We start from the raw sequence: 26,435 nt of genomic DNA, 5'->3' as shown, positions 1-26,435 counted from the left end.
TAAATATTGATCAATAAGTTCAAAGCTCTTAAGGAAATAAATATCCAGATTGAAGTGGGCCCCTTCCATTAATCATGACTCCCCAACAGTCCTTTTCCTCTCCCTAGATTAGTACTTAAATGTTCCTTCTCCCCTCATCTTGAATCCTTTAGATTTCAAGATTTTTTAGTATCAGAATGTCTATAAACTATTTCCCTCATCTATTATGGTTTCTCTCTATGTTAAGCACTATATGCTGTACCTAAACTATTAGAATAAATTTAAGGTATAGCCTTAGTTTGCCTTTCCAGTATGCCTAATTAGTTAGGAAATTAAATTCTCTCTCTGACTCATTTAGCAGAAACAGAGAAAATAACTACCTATGCTCTCCCTTTCCACAAGTATAATAAGCCTCCTGGTGACCATTTTGTCCTATCTTCTCCCTTTCCCCAATGGATAAAGTAGTCTAGATATGATGACAATATTCATCAGTCCCAAGACACTTGATCATTTATATGATACCACCATTTCTGCCCTTTGTCTAACCCTGGCACTGTTTTTTCCCCAATCTTTACAAAGCTACATCTCGGTCTTCACTGATCCCTAACCCTTTCTCCTTGCCTCACTTGGTTGGGCAGCCCACTCTTCCTTGATGCTCTCTTCTTCGCTGGCTTCCATGGCATCATATTCTTCTGATTTCTTCAGACTCTTCTCGTAATCCCTGTAAGATTAGTCTTCCCTAAGGTCCTGTTTTCAGTCCTATATTCTCTCTCTTCACTATTCTCTAGCAATCCAATCCTTTCCCATAGTTTCAGTAACTGTGTGTGTTTTTATTTATATACCATAGAACTCTGGATGAGGAGAACGAATGTGGTAATGAGTGAAGTAGGAGAATCAGAAGTGACCAACCCATCCATATAGGCCAAGAATGAGAGTGGTCAATTCTAAAACTCTGCCTCATATGTGCTTAGATATGCACATATGGGGCTCAGGGACCCCAGGCAGGTGACTCAATCTCTACGTTCTCCACACCATTCTCTTAAGATTATAAATTGGACAGTTAGGTGGTGTGGTGGGTAGAGCCCCAGGCCTAGAGTCAGGAAAACTCATCTTTGTGAGTTCAAATCCAGCCTCAGATACTCCCTAGTTGTGTGACCCTGGGCAAGTGACCTTAACCCTCTTTGCCTCAATTTTGTCACATGTAAAATGAGCTTGAGAAGGAAATGGAAAACCACTCCAGTAGCTTTATCAAGAAAACCTGGGGTCACAAAGAGTTGGCCATGATTGAAACAACTGTACAACACCATAAGATACAGAGAAGGTGCTGCCTTTCTTTGGAGGAAAATATTTATAACCATAACTATTTACAGTATTCTAGCTGTGAAAGGATAGCAGTGTTCCTTCTAACCTTCATTTGTCTCAGGATACTAATTATAGTCTCTTCTCAAGGTTCCTCCTCTTATTTATTAACTCTGTAAAGGTTAAACTGAGTCCCCCCCAAAAAATAAAATGAGTTCTTCCTCTCAGTCCTTTTGGCCAGTCTCCCTCCAATTATAACAGGAAAACAGCCTCTTTGCAGATGACAGTTAAAGCTTGATAGCTTTACAAAGAGCAATTAAAATGCTTGTCTTCTCCTAGGCTCCTCATTGATCAAGGTTAAAATTCAGACTTCCTCACTAACTCCTCAGGGAATGCATTTACACTGAGCAGATATGGATGGGCCATGATCTTTATTGCAGGCTTTATTCCATCGTATTTGCCTCCAAACCCACTCATCTTCCAGACTTCCCTCTTCTCACAACCTTGCTGTCATCTTTCCCTCCTCACCTCCTTCACCCCACAAATATCATCTCTTGCCAGAATGTTTATCATTTCTGTCTCTGCATCTCTCAGATATTCCCTTTTTTCTCTAGTGTCACTGCTATTTAGGCTCTCATCATTTTTTCAGTTCAGTCTGATAAACATGAATTAACTGCCTGCCCTATGTCCAGCACTGTGCTAAACTCTAGGGATACGTTGAGAAAAAGAGGCAGGGGATAGTGAGATGGCTCTGGGGATTGAAAGCCAGGCCTAGATACAGAAGGTCCTGGGTTCAAATCTTGCCTCAAATACTTTCCAGTTGTGTCACTTAACCCCTATTGCCTAGCCCTTACCACTCCTCTGCCTTGCAACCAATACACAGTATTGATTCTGAAGCAGAAGTTAAGGATTTAAAAAAGAGAGTCAGAGACAGGGAGACCCTACCCTCAAGGAGTTTATAGTGTAACTAAAGTATACAGCTACAGAAGGGAGCTGGAAAACATCAGGGGCACAGACTGTTCTATGCTAGTGGAGAATGGCTTGACCAGTAAAGGTGGGAGCCCTTCTTACAAGGCGACTTTGGGAGGAATTGAGTGTTCTGCCTTCTGGATAGAGAGGAGAGGAGACTGAGGACATATGGAGAAGACTCAGTAGCAGTAGTTGTGTGGAGTAGAAGCCATTCTATTGATGGAGAACCACCTCCTGCCTGGTCTCTCTTCCATGCTCTTCGCTCTCCAGTCTGCCTTCTGTACACAGAGCTGCCGTAGTAACTGTCCATAAGTATGGTGGCCCCATACTAATTCAAAGAGCAAATGCTATTTCATCTTTTTCTAACGATCTTTTTGTTAAGGGTGGGAACTAGATTGAATTCAACAAACTCAATTACCTTAACACTTGTTAAAAGCTTACTTGGTCTAGAGATCCAAATATGAAATCAGATACAATAAATCCCTGACCTCAAGGACTTTCCTTTCTGCTGGTATGGAGGGGACAGGTCAGATGTACCTATTAATAAGGGACCTCAGAGGCCATTGAGTCCAGCTCCCTCCTTTTACAGGAGAGACAGACAAGACAAAGACCTCAAGTGATTTGCCACATAGCTAGAAAGGGCTTGAAGCAGGACTTGAACTCAGCTATTCCTGACTCCAAGTCCAATGCTCTATTGATTATGCCTTCTAAGTGCTTTTGGAATAATGTTCTAAGTACAGAGAATTTCAGAATACTATGAGAAATTTGATAACAAAGGAGTTGTTTTTAGCTGGGATTTCAGGGAAGAAAAGAGGAATGTAGCCCCAGAGTCAACCCTAGAAGGACTTCAGTAGGACAGTGGGTTGGGGGAGAGGAAAGATGGTGGTCTTGGCCAGAATTGGAGGGAAGAGGGATGTGAGCAGAGATATACAGATGAGAAAAGACAGTATAAGGGCCGAAGGTGGGGAAGCAGGCCAGCTTAGCTACAACTTAGACTGTGTTCTCTGTTATATTGCTGGAGCACAAGGCTAGAGGAGATGGCAAAGGCCTTTGTTTGCTAAAGAAAAGGTTTTTAAATTTCATTCAATAGCCTGTGGAAAGCCCATAAAAGTGTAGTGCGTTGGAAATGTTAATTGGGCAGGAACTTAAAGGACCAACTGGGGGGAAAGAAGCCTTGGAAAGAGATGTTAAAACAATAGTAGTGGCAGAGGAAATAGGCAGTGAGTGAGGGTACTTTGAGTGGAAAAGAAAGGGATGAATGAATGTAAGGAATCTGAGGATGGAATTGACAGGACTTCATAACTAATTTCTTATAGAATGAAGGAGAGGAAAATCAAAGATACTCCTAATGTCATGAATCTGGGTGACTGAGAAGATGGTAATGTCATCCTTAGAAATTGAGTGAAGTCAAGAGGATGGGATGGTTTGGTTGGGAAGGTGACTAGAAAATCCTAACTTGCCCAGGCTCTGAGGCAAAAGTGACTGGGATCACAGGCCAGTAGTATCAAAGGCAGAGCAAGGCCAGACTTCTATTCATTGTGCCACAGTGACCCTTATTATCATTAATGCCTATCAATAAAGAAGGAAACATTTGCACTCATTAAATGAGACTGCATGTGTAACTAAATTGTTGATAGACCCTTTTCCCCCTTCATTTTCCCATGATGATATAACCAACAGTGAAGTGGAAATAACTGAGCATTTTCCAAAATTGGCAAAGGAAGCCAGCATATGACTGGTTCCTTTCTCATTCAGGTACTCATCCAGTACCTCCCAGAGGTTAGTACTCTGTCCCACCCTGGGAAAAGTTTGCTCCTAATTTTATCTGGCTTCTGACAATCACTAGTCCTTAAAGAGATCCATTTTCTTGTTTGCTTTAAGCAAGAGCCCACAGTAATAAAGGAATCTGATTCATTAAACTGGGTCTGATGTCTCCAAAACAAACAAACAAACAAAAAAATTTGGTTACTCTTGTTTTCAAGTTCCTGTTTCTAATTAAATTCAAAACAGTTTTGAAATACAAAGTCTCCATTCAATTGCAATGTGACAGTCATGCTGCATTTTCATCATTTTCTTTCAGTTGTGTAGATTAGCAAGTGTATGTTTATTCAGAAAGGGTTCAGAGTTCCAAAATGTGTTAGAATTTGTTAGACTTCCTTCTGCTGTACCCAGTGCACTGATGAATGTTTGCCGAGCTTTTGAAGATGGGTCATCTCTTTTAACAAGTTATGATCTATATTATGAATAGAAATTCTTTTCCTTCTTCTTTGTGCCTATCATGCCATCCATTTTACTGAAAAGACATGAGTAGTAGAAATCAAACTCTAAAGTTTTAATAGTTAAGCTCTGTTAAATTATGTACATACCAAGAACCAATTGTTTATAGGTACAGTCAGCCAGCTTTCCATTATCTGCATGCTGATCACCTACATTTGGGCTTATTTACAGCAATTCTGGCTTTCAATTTCTTTTTACCTAATCACATTGATTGTAGCCCAGCAAGAGCTCAAGATGTGTTTTGATCTAGCAAGTGACTTTTGACCTGCATGGGAGGGAGGGTGCTGTGTGTGTGTGTGTGTGTGTGTGTGTGTGTGTGTGTGTGTGCATGTGTGTGTGTGTGTTCAGTTCTGCTGCCAATGTGTGGGGCTAGTCAGTCCCTCCCACTTCCAAAGATTGTCTGGCAATGAAAAAATTGTTCCCTTTGCATAGAAATAAGTGACACCCATTCATACTACCTTGTCTAGTGATAACCTCAAGGGTGGATGTGTGACCATTTTTCTAAGATGAGATGGGGTCCTTCTTATTCCCTAATTTGTACAATTTCTTTTTTTCTTTAAATTATATTGATGTCTTCTTGTTTTTCCTTTTCCAGTATTTACATATTACTCCCACTTTGTGAGAAACTTCTTTTACAAAATAAAATAGTTAAGTAAAACTAATAAAACAATGACCTAATCAGATAGTTCTGGCAACATTTTCCACTGGTAGCACTGTCCCCACCTCTCTTTAAAAATAAATAAATAAATAAATAAATAAATAAGCAAGTAAATAAATGAATGAATGAATGAATAAATAAATAAATAAATAAATGAATGAATGAATGAATGGATGGATGGATGGATGGATGGATGGATGAATAAATAAATAAATTACAGAAATCTGTTTTCACTCTCTATGGAATGTCATATCCTGTTAAGTTGGGGGGGAAGAAATTTCATGTAAGAAATATGTATAACCAAACAAAACAAATTCTGTCAATAGCTGTGTTCAAAAATATATCTCATTCCACTTCCTAAATCCATCACATGAAGAACAGCGTATATTTTACCATTGATCCTCCAGAATCATTACTATTGTTCTTAAAGCTTTGAAAGTTGTTTTTACAATGTCATTGTTATTATATAAATTATTTTCCTGGTTCTGCTCACTTCACTCTCTATCAGTTCATCTAATTCAGTGGTTCTCAACTTTCTAATGCCGTGACCCTGCAATACAGTTCCTCATGTTGCAGTGACCCCAAACCAAAAAATTATTTTGGTGGCTATTTCAAAACTGTAATTTTGCTACAGTTATGATTCGGAATGTAAATACCTGATATGCATTATGTATTCTCATTGCTACAAATTGAGAGGTTGAGAACTGCTGATCTAATTCTTTCCACATCTTTTAAAAATCATCTGTTTCTTCACTGCTGAATTCCACTGTCACATTCACCTTATTTAGCCATCCTCCATGGATGGACCGTTTCATCATCAGGAAAGAAGCTACTATAAATATTTCTACACACAAGGACCTTTTCCTTTCTATTCCTTTTGAGTATATAGACTAAATGATATAGATGAGTCAAAGGACATAAACAGTTTGGTAACTTTTTATGTATAATTCCAAATTGCTACCCAGAATAATTGTACACATCCCCATGTCCACCAGTAGCTCATCAGTGTTCCTGCTTTCCCACAGCCCCTTCAGCACTTACTATGTTCCTTTTTTTACTACTTTACTACTCTGATAGTTATGAGGTGGAATCTTAGAATGACTTTAATTTGCATTTCCCTAGTTTGTAATGACTTGTTCCACTTTCCCAGGATTTTGTCTCCCAGTACATTGCAGAGACTGATTTGATCTCTGAGTGGCTTTACTTTTGAGGTATTATCTTCATTACCTTTCAAATCTCAGCCTTGGGTCTTTGGGCATCATAATTGGTTGAAATGATGAAAAGAGAGTAGAACCTGCTTGTGACACCCTTATAATGTTGTAGGTGTTATACATAAGTATTGCAAGAGTAGGATGCAAAGGGAAAAGACGGAACATTGGAAGAAGAGATGATTGATGGGCAGTAACCGTTGGTAGGAGAGGATCATGGGAGAGAAGAATGACCCTGGAGGAGCTCCAAAAGGAACTCGGGGCTTTTTGAGTGGGAATCTCAAGGTGGCAGGAAGCATTTTCCTTGCTGGAGATCTTGTCAAGAGCCAACAGAGGATTTCCAAGGGACTTGCCCTCAGACTTAATCAGAAGAGTGATTCAACATCTTAATATCTCTACAATATCTATAAAGAGATTTTTGGTTTCTTTGGACCTGTGAGGGTCTTGGATTCTCAGCCAGAGAGCCAGACTCTCTCTCCTTGTCTACTGCATCTGCTTATACCATTCCTTGACCCTTCTGATATTTGATTTAGCATGAGAAACAGCAGGAAGGGCAGGTAAAACTCTGTCCGGCTTTGAAGCTGACAAAGTGAAGGACCTACTGGGACATAGAAAATAGGGACCCCCCCTACCCTCTATCCAACTCCCCACTATCTCAATATCCAAGATCTATTAAACCTATTTAACTGCTGTCAGATATCAGCAAAGAGGAATTATTCAGAGGAGCTTGTAAAGAGGAACTCATTGAGGCTACTGATCAGCCATAGCTGAGTGTTGATCTAGACTCCTCCCCTGTTGAGTTGTCAGACTTTGGGGAGGCTTATCTCCATGGCCAGTTCATGCACAAAAATTTGGGGGTACCCTTTCTATCAGCTGATAGGGGAGACTTCCCTTCAACTCCCCATCACCCACTTACCACCAGAGAACCCCATATTCCTAATTTTACACCCCTTGTATCATGACCCAGGGAGAGTGGGTGAGCACAGTAGGAGTCAATCTACCTAGACTTCTATCCTTTTTCACCTCACTTGCTCACCATAGTACCGTCCTCTAGATCCTCAAGACCATCAAATACCATCCCCAAGAATACAGTATGGTTCTGAGACTAGAGAGAAGGGGATGTTCCTTACTTTCTTGGTGTGTGTATTCTATTTGATGCAAACATTTCTAGCTTTCTCTGGGGTTTCCGGTCTATACAGGGCTAAACTTGTTGTATATGATCGGAATTCATGACTTATTTAACAATAATTCATTTGATTTATAATTCACCCTTCTTGCCCTGCAATAAAGAGAACTCTGTAAGATCATAAGTTCTCTGAGAGCAAAACGTCTGTCTTTGTATCCATCCTAGCACCCAGGATAGTGCCATGTACAACAAATACTTGCTAATAAAATTGTAGGGGAATGGGGAGGAAAAAGAGAGAGAGAATTTTTTTACTATACATATTGGTTATAAGGGTTCTGTTTTTCCCCACCACCACCAACAAGGGAGAGGTAGAAAGTGGAAGGGACAGAAAATGAGTGCTTGTTAATATTTTTTTAAAATATAAAAATTTAAAAACACTATACAACATACCAATTACCTTCTCTTGCCCAAAAAGAGAAGAATCAGGAAACTGTGCTTGGGCTTGAGCTTGGGCTTTCCATTACCCTAAAAGGCAATACTGTCCATTTCCAAACCTATGAGGCTCCTTTGTGGATTCTTTCTCCTTTTCACTGCCCTAAAGGCAGGACCATGCAACAAGATACACAGGGCCCAAGGACCTTCCAGAAATAATTTGCAGGTAGTTTCTCATAGTTGTCCATGTCTTCATTTTCTTTTTCACTGAGTTCCTTTTTAACTTCCATGTTTTACTTTTACAAATTTGAAGATTGTGGTATTCTGGATTCAACTAAATGAATTTGTTATTGATTATACAGTATCCTGAGATATTTTCTTTTCATTAGAAATGAATGAGGCTGACAAGGAAAAAGACCTAATGTGGAAGAATTCATTCAATGATGTGCCTTTTTTAGACTTAGTCAAGGCATTTTTTATGGCTTGTGTTCACAAGGGAAAAAAGCAGATCATAGACTCTTTCCCATTGAAGCACATTTCCCTATAGCTTCTTCAAAGTAGCAATGCAGTCTACCCATAGGCATTTGCAGTAATGTCAGTCTCTCTAGAAACATAAGTAAGATAGGCTTAAGGTTGTGCTTCCACCTGTAGGTATTAGAATAGAACTGCAAGAGAACCTCATGAATTTGAACTCTACCAGTTTAGAAGTTGTGATCTTTTGCTGTGGATTGGAGTGGAGCTTATCTTCTATTTGAGAAGAAAAGATTTACTCATTAAATAGTATAAATAAAATGGAGGCATAGTTAAATTACCAAAGAACAAACTGTTTTTAAGACATTAGCACAGATTTGGGATACAGCAGGGTGCAGTAGAAAGATTGCTGGATTTGGAATCGGAGGTTGTAAATTCAGAGCCCATCGTTACTATTTGCTGGCTATTGGCCAAATCACTTAACATCCTTCAGCCTCCCTTTTCTTATCTGTAAAAGGAGGAGTTTGAGGTAGACGACTGATCTCTTTGGCCTTCTCTACCTCTAAATCTATGATCTTGTGATTCTTTGTTATACACCCCTAAGTCTTGTCATTAAAAAAGCATCTTAGAAAGCAGTTGGTGGTTATTTTAACTAATTAGAAGTATTTGAAAATAATAATACATATCTTCCAATTTATTCTATAATTTAAACTTCTTACTTAGTCACATTTATCTTTAATTGGTAAAGTTTTTCTCTAGTAAAACAAAACCCTGAAAATCTCTCTCTGGGATGAGAGTAAAATAATGAGCAACAGGACATGCTTTGCCATGGGTATCAGATATTTATAGCTCAGGAAGAAGTGAAAAAGTTAGATATGTTTATGTTCAAGTACAGAAAATGTATTTCCTTTTCACATTGTATATTTTATAGCCCTAACCAAGGAAACACTAAATAGGCAGCTATTTGCCCCGAGTCACTTAGGAAAAAGATAGGTGGGCTTACTAATTTAGTAAATGATGAGCTTTTGGTTCCAGTTCTCTTTCCTTGTTTGATGAGTTTTGGATCAGCAGCCATATTTATTTATTTGGCTTGATATTTTGGATGTGTCTGTTGCTTAAAATGGATTCTTGACAAAAGTGGTCTTGAAGTAAGTGTTAGGTAATTTAAGTTGTTAATTTAAGTGGTCTTGAAGTAAGTGTTAGGTAATTTAAGTTTGATAAACTTATTTATAGCTAAAATGCCTTTTCCTTGCCAAGGAACTATGAGACTAAATAATAAATTGACTGATTATGATGTAACTTATTTATATTTAATGCAAATCTTTTTTATATTTCTGTGGATTTTTTTTAATTTTAGGATGTAATTAAAACCATTGTGGAGAATGGTGGTGTAAAGCATCTAGTAACCATGGCAACTAGTGAACATGTAATAATGCAGAATGAAGCCCTTGTTGCATTGGCACTAATAGCTGCTTTAGAATTAGGTAAGTCCCCCAGTGGTAAGTTCTTTTTTCCCCGTCTGCATCTCTTACAGGAGTGGACTAAAGGCAAGACTTTTGCTGATACATCTGAATATGTGTCTGTTTTTAAGAAAAATCACTTTCTGTGGGTTCATCTCAAACTATTAATAGTAGCTATATAAGGCCAGTCATCCCACCAGTTCCAAGCTCGCTTCACTATACTGGTCTACAGTCTCCATTTCTCTGTATTCCTTACTAAAAATGCATGAGAGACATGTCAAATGGCCAAATTGTCAAATGGCCAAACTCTAAATAAACTCTCTCCATATCTCTACCCAGTAACCCTATCTAAAAAAGGATATAAAAATGATCTAACCTAATCAGAGCTCCCAGCTACCTGTCCACCTTACTCTGTGTTGGGGCATTTAACAGTCTACTTCAGTGCGCTTTCTTTTTATTCTACACATAAAGTATAAAACTCTATTAAAACCATTTACAAACTATATGATAAAGATAAGCTCAAGTACATGAATAATTTCATTCATTCATTTATTTATTTAATAACAAATTTCCACATAAGTTCTCCAAAGTTATATGATCAAAATTGTCTCCTTCCCTTCTTTCCTCTCCTAGAGCTGGCAAGCAATTCATTCTGGGTTATATGTATATTATCACACAAAACATTTCCATATTATTCATTTTTCTAAGTGAATCATTTTATAAAACCACAACCCCAAAATATAAACTCAACTAAACAAGTGATAAATCGCATATTTTTTTCTGCATTTCTACTCTAATGTTCTTTCTCTGGAGGTGGATAGCATTCTTTGTCATAAGTCCCTCAGAATTGTTCTGGATCATTGTGTTGCTGAGAGTAGCTGAGTCTGTCACAGTTTATCATTCCACAATATTGCTGTTACTTTGTACAATGTTCTCCTGGTCCTGCTCAACTCTGCATCGGTTCATGTAGGTCTTTCCAGCTTCTTCTGAAATTATCTTCTTCATTATTCCTTATAGCACAATAATATTCTCTTACTATCATGTACCACAATTTGTTCAACCATTCCCCAGTTGGTGGACATTTCTTTAGTTTCCGATTCTTTGCCACCACAAGAAGGATTTTGACACCTTCAGCAAATAGCTCACCCAATTGCTTTATTTTCTTCTCCATGGCAAGTAGGTTATATAGACATTTTAAATATAAGAGAAAAATTTTTTTAAAGGCAAGCTTTGGAGCATTGACCATTGGTTGATACTGTTTCCTCACACCCATTTCCTCATTCCAAAGCCACATGGCAGACCAACTGTACCCCAAGAAGACCTATAGTGCTGGCAGTGCCAAGAAGCTCCTGTTAGAGCTACCTGAGGAGGGAAGTAATGTAGTCAAACCTGTGCTTTGGGGATATCACCTTGGGCCTTGTTAGGAGAATGAGATGGAAAGAAGCTTTATGAAGGGAGAACAATTGGGAGACTCTTGCAATCTAGGCAAGAAGAGATAGGGGCCAGAACTAAGGAGGTGGTCTCATGGGCAGAGAAGGGGCTGGGAACAGAAGTTGTGGAGGTAGAATTTATTTAACTTGCCACATTGTAAAAACCATGTGACAGCATGTGTAGCATGCTACATCCATAGATTCCCAACTTTCCAAGGAAAAGGAAGTAGATGCATTTCTGGGGTCAAGATTAATCATGACCATCACACAGCGTTTTGCTGATCCTGCTCACTTAACTAGCATAGAATGCTGGACTAGAACATCATCGAATCTTACTTCTGATGCTTACTATTGGTGTGACCCCAAACAATCCTCTCTCTGCCTCAGTTACCTCATCTATAAAGTGAGGGAGTTGGACTGGAAGGCCTCTTGGCTCCCTTCCATCTCTAAATTTATGGTATTCTATGAACTAAGTCTTCTTTTTCTCTACATTCCTTGCATTTATTTCATACAGCACAAAAATATTCTGTTACATTCATATACATTCATGTTGAGTCATTCTCTGATGGTTAGGCACCCACTTTGTTCTAGTTTTTTGCTACCTCCAAAATGCTACCTTTAATATTGTGACATATATGGGACCTTTCTGCCTCTGATATTTTTGGAACATTTGTTCCCCTTCCTCCCCCCAGTGGAATCTTTGGGACAAAGGATGATGAAACCGTTGCGCTTTGTGCCTACTGCTTCCCTTTCTAGATGTTCCCCTTGAAGCCGTCTTCTAGAACCCTGCCAGGACAGTCAGGCTCATCAGGAGTTGCCATATTTCCCCCCTTTTGAAAATTGGAGAAATATTTACTTGTCTCCATTGCTCTTGCCCCTTTAAGTAGATATACTGAATAAAGTCTTATCTAAAGACACTTGTCTTCAAAAATTCAACTTCAAAAATATGAAATGAGGATATATGATTAAGTAGCATTTAACTGAAGAAATCTAGAAACTTCCATAGACTGCAAGCTCAATATTGAGTGAACAGGCAACTAGAAAAACAAATGCCGTCATGGACCATGTTTTTAAAAAGCCTCATGTGTCAGACTAAGGCAGTGACAATTCTGTTGTAGCCAACTGTGATCAGACTACATCTAGAATATTGTGTGATGCTCTGGCTGTCATGTTTTAGTAAAGACATTGGGCCACCAGGGTGGTGAAGGACAGTTGGATCAAGATCATTTGAAGAAGGTTGAAATACTTTGCCCAGAGAAAAGATTTAAGCATTTAAAGGCTTGTCACATGGAAGAAGGACCAGACTTGTTCTATTTTCACCCAGGCTATACAACTAGGAGAAAGGGACAAAGAGGTACAAAGAAAGTAAAAAGGCAGATTAAGCCCTGACATAAAAAAAAAAAAGAACCTAAAAAATAAGCTCTCTTCAGTGGTGAAGTGGGCAGCACTATCCAAGAAGGGTTTCCATCTCTTTGGAGGTCTTTACACAAAGGCCAAAGCACCACTTGTCTGATGTGTTACTGCAGGGGAAATTCTCATTTATTTTTAGGTTGGAGTAGGTGGTCTTTGAGGTCCTTTTCACCTCTAATATTCTGTGGATCCATTCTCCATATCCCAAAGATCCTGGGAATGCTTTTGTATCCTGAGTTAGAATTGGTAACTTCACACCATTAGTTAAGTGTTCTCTCATGAATTGACTTTCTTAAATGTCTTTTCCAGTCCAAAAATCATTCTCTTTGGTAGGGAAGACAGAAGCAAAATTAGAGTTTAAAAATTTGGCTTTCTTACCATTATCCACCTAAATATAGATTTTTATAGCTGCATTTTTAGGCCTTTATTATATTTTTTGTTTTAATAACAAATTTACACATAAATTTTCCAAAGTCATATGATCCATATTGTCTCCCTCCTTCCTTCCCTTCCCTTCCCCTTTCAGAACTGATAAGCAATTCATTCTGGGTTATACATGTATTATCATAGGACCAAAACCCCAAAACATGTGTAAGGCTGCATTTTTAAAAGCTTTAATAAATAAATAATTATATTTATACTAATATGATATATTATATATATGTATATATAATATAAGTTATATTTATATTAATATAAATAAATTAATAAATATATGTTAAATATTATTTAATAAATAAAAGCTTTAGCTCATTTTGAAAAGTAGACTTTACAATGATTTTTTAAAAACCCTTACCTTCTGTCTTAGAATGAATACTTTATATTGGTTCTAAGACAGGAGCGTACAGGAGGTTAGACAGTTGGAGTTAAATGAATTAACCAGGGCCTCACAGCTAGGAAGTGTCTAAGTCTAGATTTGAACCCAGGACCTTCCATCTCTAGGTGTGACTCTTAAGCCACTGAGCCACCTAGCTGCCCCACAGTAATTTTCTTAAAGAGCCATGGTGTTTATCCTCTGCCCCATCTTCTTTACATGTGTTTTTAAAAAGTCAAGCAATGCTAAAAAGGCGGAGAACTCATTGAAATTGGCAAAGAAGGAGACAAAAGTATCTCTCTGCAGTTGATATGATAATTCACTTAAAAAATAATAGTCAGCAAAGAAGCTAATTGAAAATGGTGTCAGAATATAAAAGGAATCTACAAAAAACAACATTCCTCTAAAAACAGGAAGAAATAATAGAAAAATTACAAAAAGAAAAATCTCATTCAAAAGAATTAAAAATATTTTCTGGCCACAAACTTATAAACTTATAAAGATACACTCAATACTGTATGTAAATATAGGCATAAAACATGCTTTACAGAAATAAAAGAAGATGAGATAATTTATTGCTCATGGTTGGGCCGAGCCAATATAAAAATTAGGATACTAACAGTTATATTGCCTAGAGGTAGTTTCTATTGCTATTCTTCACAATTTACAAATAATGCTTCTTTGTGCTACCTAGCTTGGTGGATATATACACATTTGTAAACATTTCTTTCTGCTCCTTTTCAGTTTGAATCTCTCTTAATCAGAGTATTAAATGATAGACAAAACAATAAAAACTTATTTGAAGAGTCAAAATAACAATAGATAATATTTATATAGCATATTAGCACATACAAAGCATTTTCTAGAATCTTATTGTATCATTACAACAACCCTCTGAGGTCCCCATTTTATAGATGAAGAAGCTGAATTGGAGAAAGTCATCTAACTTTCCCAGGACAAAACTAGTAACGTTTAAGGCAGTATTCAGACTCAAGTCTACCTAAATCTAAGTCTAGTGCTTTATTAATTTTGCTGCCAAAAGTTCTAAAATCTTAAGGGAAGTAATTGTTTTTAAATGAGTGAAGGGGTTAAATAACACTTTCAGACCTCCAACTACATTATAAAATAGTAATTATTAAAACTTCTTGAGGGGGCAGCTGGGTAGCTCAGTGGATTGAGAACCAGGCCTAGAGACGGGAGGTCCTAGGTTCAAATCTGGTCTCAGACACTTCCCAGCTGGGTGACCCTGGGCAAGTCACTTGACCCCCATTGCCTAGCCCTTACCACTCTTCTGCCTTGGTGCCAATACAGAGTATTGACTCTAAGATGGAAGGTAAGGGTTTAAAAAAAAAAAAACTTCTTGATAGTGGTTAAAATAGATCAGTGGGACAGACTTGCTAAGCAGAACCAGAAAGCAGTTTTAATTCAATATCCTGTTATGTTATAAGCCTCAAAATGTAAATTTTGGGGAGAGAAAATTCCTTTTTTCAAAAAGAGATTCTGAGAAAATTGGAAAGGAATTTGACATAAAATAAGATCAACATCTTTACCATATACCCCAGTATATTTGACGTAAATATATGTGATCTAAATAAATATATGACCTAAATATAAAAGGGCAAATCTTTTTTTTAATTAGAAGAGAATGGAAGAATCTACTTTCCCTAACTATGTTTGGAAGGAGAATTCCTAATCAAAGTAAAGAAGAACTTATTTTTTTAAAAATAGCAGTTGCAACTACAGTTTTAACTTTTATGAATGAATAAAACAAATATAAGAATGATAAGGAGATAAATTGTCAGTTGGGGAAAATTTTTTTAGTTCATGTATTTCTGATAAAAGTTTGGTATCTAAACTTTGCAGGTAATTAACACTAATTAATCATCATTATCATCTATATTGCACCTCCTATGTACCAGGTACAATGCTGAGCACTTTACAAACATCTCACTTGATCTTCTCAATAACCATAGGAGTTCATTGTTATTATCATCACCCCCATGTTACAGTAGAGAACTTGATTTTATGTGATCTGCTCTGAGTCACACAACTCATAAGTATCTGAGGCTGATTTGAACTTGGGTCTCTTCCTGCCTCCAGGCCTGATGCTTTGTTGTTCAGTCACTCAGTCATATCCAACTTTGTGACCTCATGAACTGTGCTGTCCATAGAGTTTTTGTGGCAAAGATGCCATTTATTAAAGCAAACAGGGGTTAAATGACTTGCCCAGGGTCACACAGCTAGGAAGTATCTGACGCTGCATTTAAACTCAGGTCTTCTTGACTCCTGGCCCAATGCTTTACCTGCTGAGCCACCTTTTAAAAGTCATCCCCCAATAACAGCTTAAAGCATAACTGCACTTCAGTATAATTGGTTTCTTTTGTATTCTTGTGTATTTTATTTTATGCATTTAAAAACACTATTACGAGGAGTCTATAGTATTCACCAAACTGCCCGAGGAGACCATGACTCAAAAGATGAAGAACCTTGCATTAAAACGTGAAGGGTTTAGGAACAGTAGATTCAGAGGGAATGTTGAACTCTTTTGCCATCGAGAATGCTTGTAATGAAACTACAGACTCAAGGACAAGTGCTGCACTGGGTCAGTTTAGGAGACAACATGGTACTGTGGTAAATGCACTGGACTTGGGATCAGGAGACCTAGGTTTGAGGACTGTCTCTGACCACCACCATCGTGGTATGTCTATAACCAGATCACTTTGAACTTCTGAGTCTCAGTGGAATAATAATGCTTGTGTAATACCTATCTCCTAAGATGAAAAGACCTCAAAAATGTGCGCTGATATGCTTCTTGGTTGCCAACCCACTTGAACAGTTGCCTAGACCTTGAGGGACTTCACTTTCATGATGCTGCATTCTTCCTAGATCATGTTTTTCTGTTCAGAAAAATTCCAAGAATTTTCAAATCAGGCTAAATTTGGAACCATTTTCTTTTTTTATTATTTCTATATTAAATTATAAAATTCCTTAAAAAATTTTAAATCTTCAAATTCAACATCAAGAAAGCCTTTTTCTTCACAAAATGGAAATAATTTCCTACTTAGCCTCTATTTTCAAATTAAATTGATTATTTTAACCATAGCATAAAGAAGCATTTTATCTTCAGATTGTGCTTGCTTTGATGCTGAATTCTGAAACTAAGCTCCTGAGGTTCTTGTTTAAATCTAGTCCTTTTCTATTCACTGGGCCTGCAATAAAAATATTATCCATCTAGAGTAGGAGGAAAAATATTTCCCCAAAAGGTTGGGGAAAAGACATTTAAAGGATGTAAATTAATCCACAAATTGTATTCTTTTCTAGTCACTGCTGAGAAGGATCTAGAAAATGCAAAACTTGTACCCATCCTACACAGACTGTTAGCAGATGATAGAAGTGCTCCTGAAATCAAATATAACTCCATGGTCTTGATCTGTGCTCTCGTGGGATCTGGTAAGTGTTTTCTCTACCATTTGATTTACAGTAGCAATTAAGTAGAAAATACAGGAGAGTGAGCAGTGACTTTGGATTTAAAATCCATTAGACAGTGGTTTGAGCCATACTTTTTGAGTTGCCTTTTGAGCCAACTTTTGTTATGGTAATGTCCTCAAAACACTTTTAATGTGATTTTTGAAGGGTGTAAAAATGGCTCAGGGATAGCCAAAGCCATGTAAAATCAATGCTAAATAAAAATCATGAGTGACCTTTTCTCTAACATAGCCTAGTGCCAATATGTGTTTCTTTGATATAAAAACAAGGTTTTGTGCTTGTCTAAAGTGACATTATCTAAGGAGAATACTGTACTGGAAATCACAATTAGCATTTCCATTATTTACTGTCATTTGTAGGCACTGTTGCCCAGAGCTTCCCTCCGAGGACATTTGGCCTGCTTACCCAGAGCCAAATGGATACATGGGCAGATATCGAGGTGGCTTCTGTCCAGGTTGATGTTAGGAGGGCAGGATGAGAATTTACAGCCACCAATTCTCTTTTTAGTACCTTAACTCCCACACTGCTTCCCACATCCAACACCTTTTCTGGATTATTGATGTAAGAGTATGTAGGTGGCTAGTTTGTGGCAGGTAATCAGTGCAGTTCTGGATAGCACCAAATGGGAGCCCAAGCGCAGTGCCACCTCCTCTGTGGAGTCTTCCCAGCTTTCTTAGCTCTGTAACCTTTTTAATCTTTTGCCATTCCACTTGGACTTTTTCTTCCTCTGTATTTTATATACGTTGCAGTTATCTGTGTATTTATATTATCCTCTCTGCTAAACTGGCTCCCATGTGAGGGCAGAGACTGTGCCTCCTATAATCTTCATCTTCTCAGTGCCTCATGTAGCACAATGGACAAAGTAGACTTGGGAAAAGCTCAGTGAATTTTGTTGAAAGGGAAAAAAATCCAATTGGTCCAGATGAATCCCCATACTTGAATCCTATCAGTGGCCTCATCTAACGTGTCCTGTGCATGGGAGGCCAGCTCCTCCTACCATCTGCTTTTAGAATCTAGGCTCTCAAATGAGAGGATACCAAGGAATTGGAAAGATTTTCAAATCCAATCCCTTTATTTTACAAATGGGGTCATTGGGCCCATAGGAAAAGCCAGTAGTTATAACCCAGCTTCCCTGACTCCTTGGTGCCTGCTAATTTTACTGTGTTCCACCTCCCTAAGATTTGGGGTTTTCCTCCAGTCTAGTCATTCCTTCCTATCCTGTGCAATTCTCTCATTCATGTCCACCAAAAAGTTTGTTATGGGCGGTCCGCCTCTATGTGGGCCTTCTTACTTTTTCACAGTGTCTTCAGTGCAACATTCTAGGTATCCACCCGCATCTCCTGCACTTGACATATGCCTAGCCCATTTTCTCTTTCTATCATACTCTCCTTTCCTCCTATTCTTATAATGAATTCCTTTTGAGTAAATGCTGCAGCCTGCTAATCTCCATCTTCCCATCACCCTCCATATGACACTCCTCTTTAGTTTTTCACAGGTAGTGGGGTTCCAGGTCTCACTGCCGTACCGTACCAGTAAAGTGTCTGTATAAAAAAGATGGGCCTTAGCTGTCGTGGAAGCCTGGGCCCAGCTCATTGTGTAGCTGTAATATTGGCCTCAGGTATTCCTGCTGTTGGACAAGCTCCCTAGGATGTACACTCAGATGAATGCATGTCCAAAGCTGGGTAATAGACATTCTTTATCCTTTTTGTCATTTATGAGTTTTTTTGAGTGATCGCAGACTCTTCTGTAAGAGTCTGCCATGTTTTGGGACTTGATGCAATCAATACAGTGTTATGTACAAACTGGACCATATGGAGGACTTCACCATTTCCTTGGCCTAAACTCTGCTAGATCCCCTCCATCTCAGAGGCAGATAATTGGACAATCATGTATCTCCACGTTTTGCCATTACTAAGCACAGTTATTTCTATTGTTGTATCTTCCAAGGAATTTTGAATAATCTTCATTTATGAGATGGGAAATAATTTATTTTAAGAGTCTTATGGTAGCATTTTGTTTTACTGACTTATATGCTTTTTCATAATCAACAAACAGTAAGTGCAATGCTATCTTATATTTTCCGTATCTTTCATTCAGTTTATAAGATTGCAGATATGGTCCATTATTAGATATCATTTGCAAAATTCTGTCTGCACCCTCCTAATAACCTCACTGATGTTCTTTCAATTCACGTGAATATGACCTTCATAAAGATTCTGAATAAGTGAGAAAATAGATATGGTGATCAGTAATGACTGCTATTTTCTCAGTCACCTTTTCTTGGATATTCACATGGTTTGAAATATCTTTCCCCATACCTTTGCTATCTTCCCTTACTTCAGATTCCCTGCATATCAGTTCCTCAATGCCCTCATAATTGTTTTGTTTCCAGCACAAATCTCAATTTATACCTCATCCAGTCTAGCTGTTTTCCCCATATTTGTTCTCTTGGGTGCCATTTCTACCTCCTCTACCTCAGGGACTATGAAATGGGAATCCAAGTAGTGATTCCACTATCCTTGTTGGAAAACAAATTCTTTGTTGAAAAGATTTTTGCAAATCTTTTCCATTTTTTCTTATTTGTATTGCTTGTCTCTTTTCATGGAGATGACGTTGCATATTGCATTATCTTGCTAAGCATTCCTTAATCTGGTTTTATCTTCCACTCCTTTTTGATTTGTGAGATAAGATTACTTATATTCTTCCATCATCCTTCTTTTAAGATTTAAGAGCAATTTGTATTCTAACCCTGTATATCCTTTAGCAGGCATCTCTCTCCATTCGACAAGCAAATCATTAACTAAGGTGCTTTCTAGGGTCTTTGGTTCTATTTGTTGTAGCAACTAATTAACATTAGATTAATGTATGAATGAAATTATAACAGATTTCAATGTCATTTCTGTTGTACATTCCCTTTTTTAATTGTGAGTAGCTTATCTAATTCAGAGTTACATTTTCTTAATTGTATACCCTATTCTTTCACCATTACTATTATTTCTACATGTTTATTATAAATTTGAGCTTGGCTGGGATGAGCAGATAGATGAGCTGACTCCTTAGACAGTTGGTTCCAATAACTGCTTTCTGCATGAGAAGTCTTAGCATGTATTAAAGTATAGTCATTTTTATTCTTTTTGATATTACTGACTGCACTGTCTAGCACCTACCATTTCTTCATTTTTTTCTTGATTGGCAAGTCTTTGGCGTTCTCCTTTTTTTCACCAGAACCACAACTTGCCCATATATTTCTCTCCTGTCTCACCTCCTCTGTGTTAAAGTCAGCAAGTATCAGAGTGTATATTGATGTAGGTGTACCCGTAGCTTGGGGATAATAAAGCCATCATCTCTGATGTTTTCCAGCCTTTTAAGTCATTCTTGCCTTCAAGATAATTTGAAGATTGATCTCTGAATACTTAAAAAAAAAAAAAAGAAACCCATCTTAGAATCAATACTGCGTATTGGTTCCAAGGCAGAAGAATGGTGAGGATTAGCCAATGGAGGTTAAGTGACTCACCCAGCTGGGAAATGTCTGTGACTACATTTGAGCCCAGGACCTCCTATCTCTAGTCTCAATCCACTAAGCCACTCAGCTTCCTCTCTGAGTACTCTTACTGTTGCTTCATCAACAACCATTTCTTCTGTGTGATCTAGATTAAGTCTAAATCAGGCTTCATCTTTTTGAGCCCATACCTATTTCTGCATGTATCAGGGGCTAGTACTAGTGGAATCAAATATGTAGGACTTTTAATGGCCTCTCTAAGCCCATCATTCCAGAAGTGGAAAGGAGCCAGGCAGGACTCGCTGCCATTTTGCTTTTGTTATCTGTGTCATGTGTTCCCATACCCAAAGAATTCACCTCCTAATGGCAAAGCTGCTGGAGAATCTCTTTACTGCATGAGTCTGGGCTTCAAATACCAAACAGAGCAGCCAAGAACATGCTCAGAGCCACCTTGGCATCAGAGAACCTGCCAGAAATGGCATCTTGCCAGCATAACCTTCAAGAACACGATCCGCCTCTCCTGCTCACACTTTATCCTGACACAGCCTTAGGATGATTGGCGATGTCAAAACCAAGGGGCCCTTCTAGTATCTTCCTCCTGTCACAGTGGAAATAGTGTGGATAGTGCAAAGAGCACTTGTTTTGGAGTCAGAGAACCTAGATTCAAGCCTGGGTTCTAGACTTCTACATAGTATGACCGTGGGTAAGCCCCTTCTCCTGAGTCTAAATGTAAAGTAGAGCCAATAGTGTGACTCCTGTGCTGCACAGGGTTGCATGAAGATGAGTGACATGAGCTGCATCGTCTGTTTCCTCATCCTTATCATCCTGGGGCATGTATAAAGTACATTGAGGTTTGCCTCATGCTTTCCATGTGGCGTCTCTTGGATCCTGAAGTGTCCTTGGAAATGGGGGGGGGGGGGTCCTATCCTCAAGGCAGACACAGGTTAAGGTCGCACGGTAAGTGTCCAAGGCAGGGGCTGAACTGGGGCCTTCTTGACCACCAGTCTAGGGCCCTATGGGTTAGCCACCTTTAGTGATAGCTTCTTCTGTCCCTGAGAGAGGGCTGGACTAGATCAGAGAGGGTCTTAACGGAGGTCCACGAACTTGGATGAGTGGGGAAAATGACATCTTTGTTTTTACTGGGCTTGAAATGTGTGAAATGAAAGAAAGTTAACATTTCATTCAGCTGTTTCAAAACTTTATTCTGAAAAGAGGGCCTAGTATATGCTTTAGGGTTTTGGTTTTATGAGATTAGTCACTTACAAAAAGGAATACTATGGAAGCGTGGTTTGCACGATACATGTATAACCCAGAAAGAATTGCCTGCTAGCTTCAAGAGGGGAGAGGGAAGAAAGGAGAGAGACTATTTGGATCATATAACTCTGGAAAACTTATGTGGAAATTTATTAAAATAAAAATAAGTGAAAAGGGGACCAGGGAGCAGCCAGGTGGCTCAGTAGATTGAAAAAGATTGAAAGCCAGGCCCAGAGACAGGAGGTCTTGGGTTCAAATGTGAACTCCGACCCTTCCTAGCTGCGAGACCATGGACAAGTCACTTAGCACAGTTGCCTACCTTTCTCTGTGCTTCTGCACTGGGGCCAATACTTAGTATTGATCCTAAGATGGAAAGTGAAAGTTATTATTTCACATTTAAAAAGTGAGGCAGGAGGAGTCATTGGCTGCCCCCAAGACCCTGCTGTTCATGGCCCCCATGGGATAATGAGCGGGATGTGGTTGGCCCCCTGGCGTCCTTCTGTGGAAGGACGCGCCGTATGCAGCGAGGGCCCGGCTGGACCAGACGGCGCGTGTGGGGGTGGTGCCGCCTAATCCTTGTGCTCCTCTCTCCTAGAGCCTCTCCACAAGGAGGTGCGCAGCCTGGCGGTCCTGGAGGTCGTGTCGAGGCTCCGCAGCCACGAGAATAAGACGGTGGCGCAGCAGGCCTCCCTCACGGAGCAGAGGCTGGCCGTGAACAGCTGAGAGCGGCGCCCCCTGCCGCGCAGCCCAAGTCCTTCACCTTCGTCCTGTGTCTGGCTGCAGCTCCTGCGCGTCCTCTGCCGTATCACTCGTGCATGCGTGTCACGTTCCCGCCCCAAGGAAGAACCGCCTTAGCTCCCTGCCCAGCGAGGCCTCTTCGCCCTAGTCGGTGTGAACGCGGGCCGCCCACGGCCCAGGCTCCGCCCATCACCGTTCTACTCGTGTTCTCTTCGTGGCTTCGAGTCCCATCAGTAGAATGTGCATGTTGTAACCCCGAAAACCGTAAATGTCCATGGCCGCCCCGCCCCCATCACCGCATCCCGGCTTACGATCAAGTAGAGCCATCCCGTACACAGCAAGATCTGGCTAGTGCGTGGAGGTAGGATGACGTCGTAGAAGTGATCATCATTCTAATAATAATAGCTCCATTTTTGGTGCTGCCGAAGCACAATGATAACAGAGATGTGTTGCTGCTCGTTCACTGGTCTTGCCTATTAATGTCCGAGTCACGGTACCTAGAGCTAACCAATAAAATCCCGTGCTCTACCCTGGCTCTGCGGCTCTTCTTTTGGGCCCGTGGGCTCCCCCCTGCCCGCCGGCACCCATACAGCCTCGGGTGGGACAGCATGCGCGAGCCCCCTGCACTCTGCCCAGGAGCAAGGCCCGGCTGCGGCCCCATGTTCCCAGGGTAAGCTGCACGGCTCTCCGGGCTCCCTGGCTCCTCTCTCACCCCACCTCCAGCATCCGTGCTGGTCACTCCGGCCCCTCCTTCAGATGGGAACGAGCTCTGCTCAGAAAGAAGGGCTGGGGGAGAAGATGGTGGGCCTCTAGGGAGGAGAGAAGGCACCTCAATCTCCAGGCAGGGCTTTGGCTCCTGACTCGTAAACAAACCTGATCCCCCAAGAGATGGAGACGTCTCCAGCTGGGCTGCAAAAGTGGCTGCTGGGAGGGGAGTTGGTTTATTCCCTTCTCTTGTGGTGGACAATGTTGTCCTCCTTTGGGGAAGGCTGGGTCCTTGACCTCCTTTTCAGAGGAAATGGATCGTATTTAAAGAGTTCTCAGAATATTTAAAAACAAGCTCAGGAACCCCAGGTCAAGAATGATAAGAGAAGATACCAATAAGTAAATGATATCATTACTGCCCTATACTTTGCATACCCAAATCCTACCTTAATAAGTATGGTTTACTAATTGCATTAAATCAGAGAATCATACTCTGTAGGGACTGAAAGGAATTATCAGAAGTCATCAAATCTAACCCTACTTTGGCGCTATATTAGAAAAAAAAACAGCTAAAATAATAGAAATTATTATCTGCCTTTTATTATTGATTTCATTGTTAATAAATTACATATTCAGGATCTTTAATTCTAGGAGATTAAGGGATTTAACATCTAGAGATGATTAACTTTAACTAGAGATGATTATTTTTGGAAAAAGGAAACTTCTCCAAGTTATTAAATAAACAATATTTAATGAACTGGGGAGGGGGTTGAATTTAATTGATTGCTATATTGAGATCTTACAAATTAAAATGAATGAGAACAAATGAATATAGGCATAGTCCTGAATTACCCAAACATTTAGGGGTATTAAAGTTAAAGTCAAATATCAGGTGAAGAGGTAGCCTATAAGAGAGGTTGGTGGACCCATGTAACTCTTTTTATTGGAAACTTCTCCCAAACCTGGCTATGTTAAAAAAAAGAGCCCCCCCCCTTCCAACCCAATTGAAGTTTTATGAAGTAAAGAGACCTTCAAGATCATCTAGCCTAACCCCATTATTTTACAGATAAGGCGCTGGTAGGCTCAAAAAGGTTAGAGTGTGTTTCAGAGGCACCTGGCACCATGATGGTCCCCTTCTCCCAGAGACTCCCCAATCAAGTTGCATAGAAATGCACTCCTGATCTCTCCAAAGGAGTAGAAACACAAATCTAAAACTTGTAGGAAACTTTGGCCAGGGGTTCCCCAAATGTTGGATTCTTCTACAAATATGGTTTCTGGGTAACAAATGTTTTCAATTCAATCAGTCAATAAGCATTTATTAACACCTGCTATGGACCAGGAACTGAGATGCAAAGAAAGGCAAAAGACAATCCTGTCCTGGAGGAGCATGGGGAGACATACACATAAGGTATATACAGAATGAATAGAAAATTGACAAAGAATTAAAAGGTGGTAGGAAAGGCTTCCTGGAGAAGCAACACCCAGAGAAGCCCAGGGGGTGGAGATGAAGAAGAGCATTCTATGGAGGACAGCAGAAAGAAAGCCAGAGTCTGAAGACAGAGGAAATATATAGTTTCGAACAAAAGAACAGCCAGGAGGCCAGTGTCACTCAATCCAAGAGAACATGGGGGAAAGAGGATAAGGCTTTAAGAAAGGTTGAGGACAGGTTAGATTATTTGAATGTCAAAGGATTTAATATTTCAATAGCTTTTTAAAAAGCCCATATCTTCTATCTTAAAATCAATACTGTGTAACAACACCAAGGTGGAAGAGCAATAAGGAGTAGCAATGGGGGTTAAGTGACTTGCCCAGGATCATATAGCTGGGAAGAATGTAAGGTTAGATTTGAACCCAGGACCTCCCATCTCTACACCTGACTCTCAGTCAACTAACCCATCTAGGTGCCCCTTTTTCTTTTTCTTTTTCAACCCTTATCTTCTACCTTAGAATCAATACTAGGCAATGGGGGTCAATTGATTTGCCCAGGGTCACACAGCTAGGAAGGGTCTGAGGCCAGATTTGAACCCAGGACCTTCCCATCTCTAAGCCTGGCTCTCAATCTACTGAGCCACCTATCTGCCCCTGGTGCACCCTTTTTCAGTAGAGTTTTACCAGCAGTGGCATCCTCAATTTAGATGGATTCTTTTTGCTTCTCACTGAACATCTATAGATAATGTTACCATTATCTGAGTATTTTTACTATTAAGGAAAAAGAAGGTCTCACCTTCAGGTGATTACTATATACATCCTAGTTTACATCATCTTAATCTGCCCAGATAGGATGCTGCCATGTCACATTCAAAAGTCAAAAGATGTTGAAAGCATTTTATTTAAATCTGAGGGGTAATTCTGGAGTCATCTTGGCCCACCTATCAAAGTTAGATGAAAATCATCTTGGGTTTATTCCCCCATAAGCAACTCAAAGCCCAGCTTTCACTTCAGGTGGCCACTAATAGCAATTCACAAATGGCAGATCTTACCTTTATTAAGTTTGGGGCAACTTAGCCATGAAGAGTTCGTAGGAGTAGAGACTTCAATCCCCTTATTTTACAAGTGAGGAATCTAAGACCAAAGAGGCTAATGACTTGTCCCTGCAGTCACAGAGCAAATAAATGTCAGAGGTGGGATTTTAACCCAGGTGGTCTCAGCTCTTGAGTCCATCACTGTATCTATTACATTAAATTCTTATCCAGTTCCCCCATATCTGAGCCAAAAAAGGGAACTCAGTCCTCCAGATTCTTTTCATTAGGCTCTGCTGTCTTGAACACACCAGCAAATGGTGGATGCAGTACACATACATGTGTATAGAAATCCACATGCACACATGCTGTTCAAGGTTCCTATTTTATATACAATCTCATTCCCTGGTTTCTAAGCTAAAACCAACTAAAGAGTACAGCCCACCATTCTGTATAGTTGCTAATATTTTCTCACTTTCCATCAGCTACAGCTAAAATGTTGTCTCATCCCAAGTGAACAGTTTTTGCTAATTAAACCATATGCTCCACTGAAAATGGAAAGCTTGTCTTCAGAAGGACCACTGCCCCTTGTGCCCATTGCCTTAGGTCATCTGGATTAGACTGTAAGACCCACATCTAGAGGTGAACGACATCTCCTAGGTCATCTAGTTCAACACCTTGTACAAATTAAAAAGCAAAGGATGCTGAGTTTTCTCAGACATACTGAAGTGAGCTAATCTTGTAATCACAAAAAAATGTAG

At 39.6% G+C, this 26,435-nt stretch overlaps 1 protein-coding gene across 2 annotated transcripts in view; it reads left to right on the top strand.

Moving 5' to 3' along the window:
- RAP1GDS1 (Rap1 GTPase-GDP dissociation stimulator 1) overlaps window positions 1-23,038 on the top strand; it is a 275,766-nt gene extending 252,728 nt beyond the window's left edge. For both annotated transcript variants that reach the window (XM_007495911.3, XM_007495910.3), the window contains 3 exons: window positions 9,777-9,903; window positions 16,855-16,983; window positions 22,368-23,038. In XM_007495911.3, the coding sequence (XP_007495973.1) occupies window positions 9,777-9,903; window positions 16,855-16,983; window positions 22,368-22,495 (384 nt within the window). In that variant the 3' untranslated portion in view covers window positions 22,496-23,038. The remainder of the gene's footprint in view (window positions 1-9,776; window positions 9,904-16,854; window positions 16,984-22,367) is intronic.
- Window positions 23,039-26,435: the final 3,397 nt, after the last annotated feature.

Source organism: Monodelphis domestica, chromosome 6 (assembly GCF_027887165.1).
Source record: "Monodelphis domestica isolate mMonDom1 chromosome 6, mMonDom1.pri, whole genome shotgun sequence".
NCBI classification, from domain to species: Eukaryota; Metazoa; Chordata; class Mammalia; order Didelphimorphia; family Didelphidae; genus Monodelphis; species Monodelphis domestica.
Note: the sequence above shows the minus strand (reverse complement) of the source record. Positions and strands in the feature narration are given on the sequence as shown.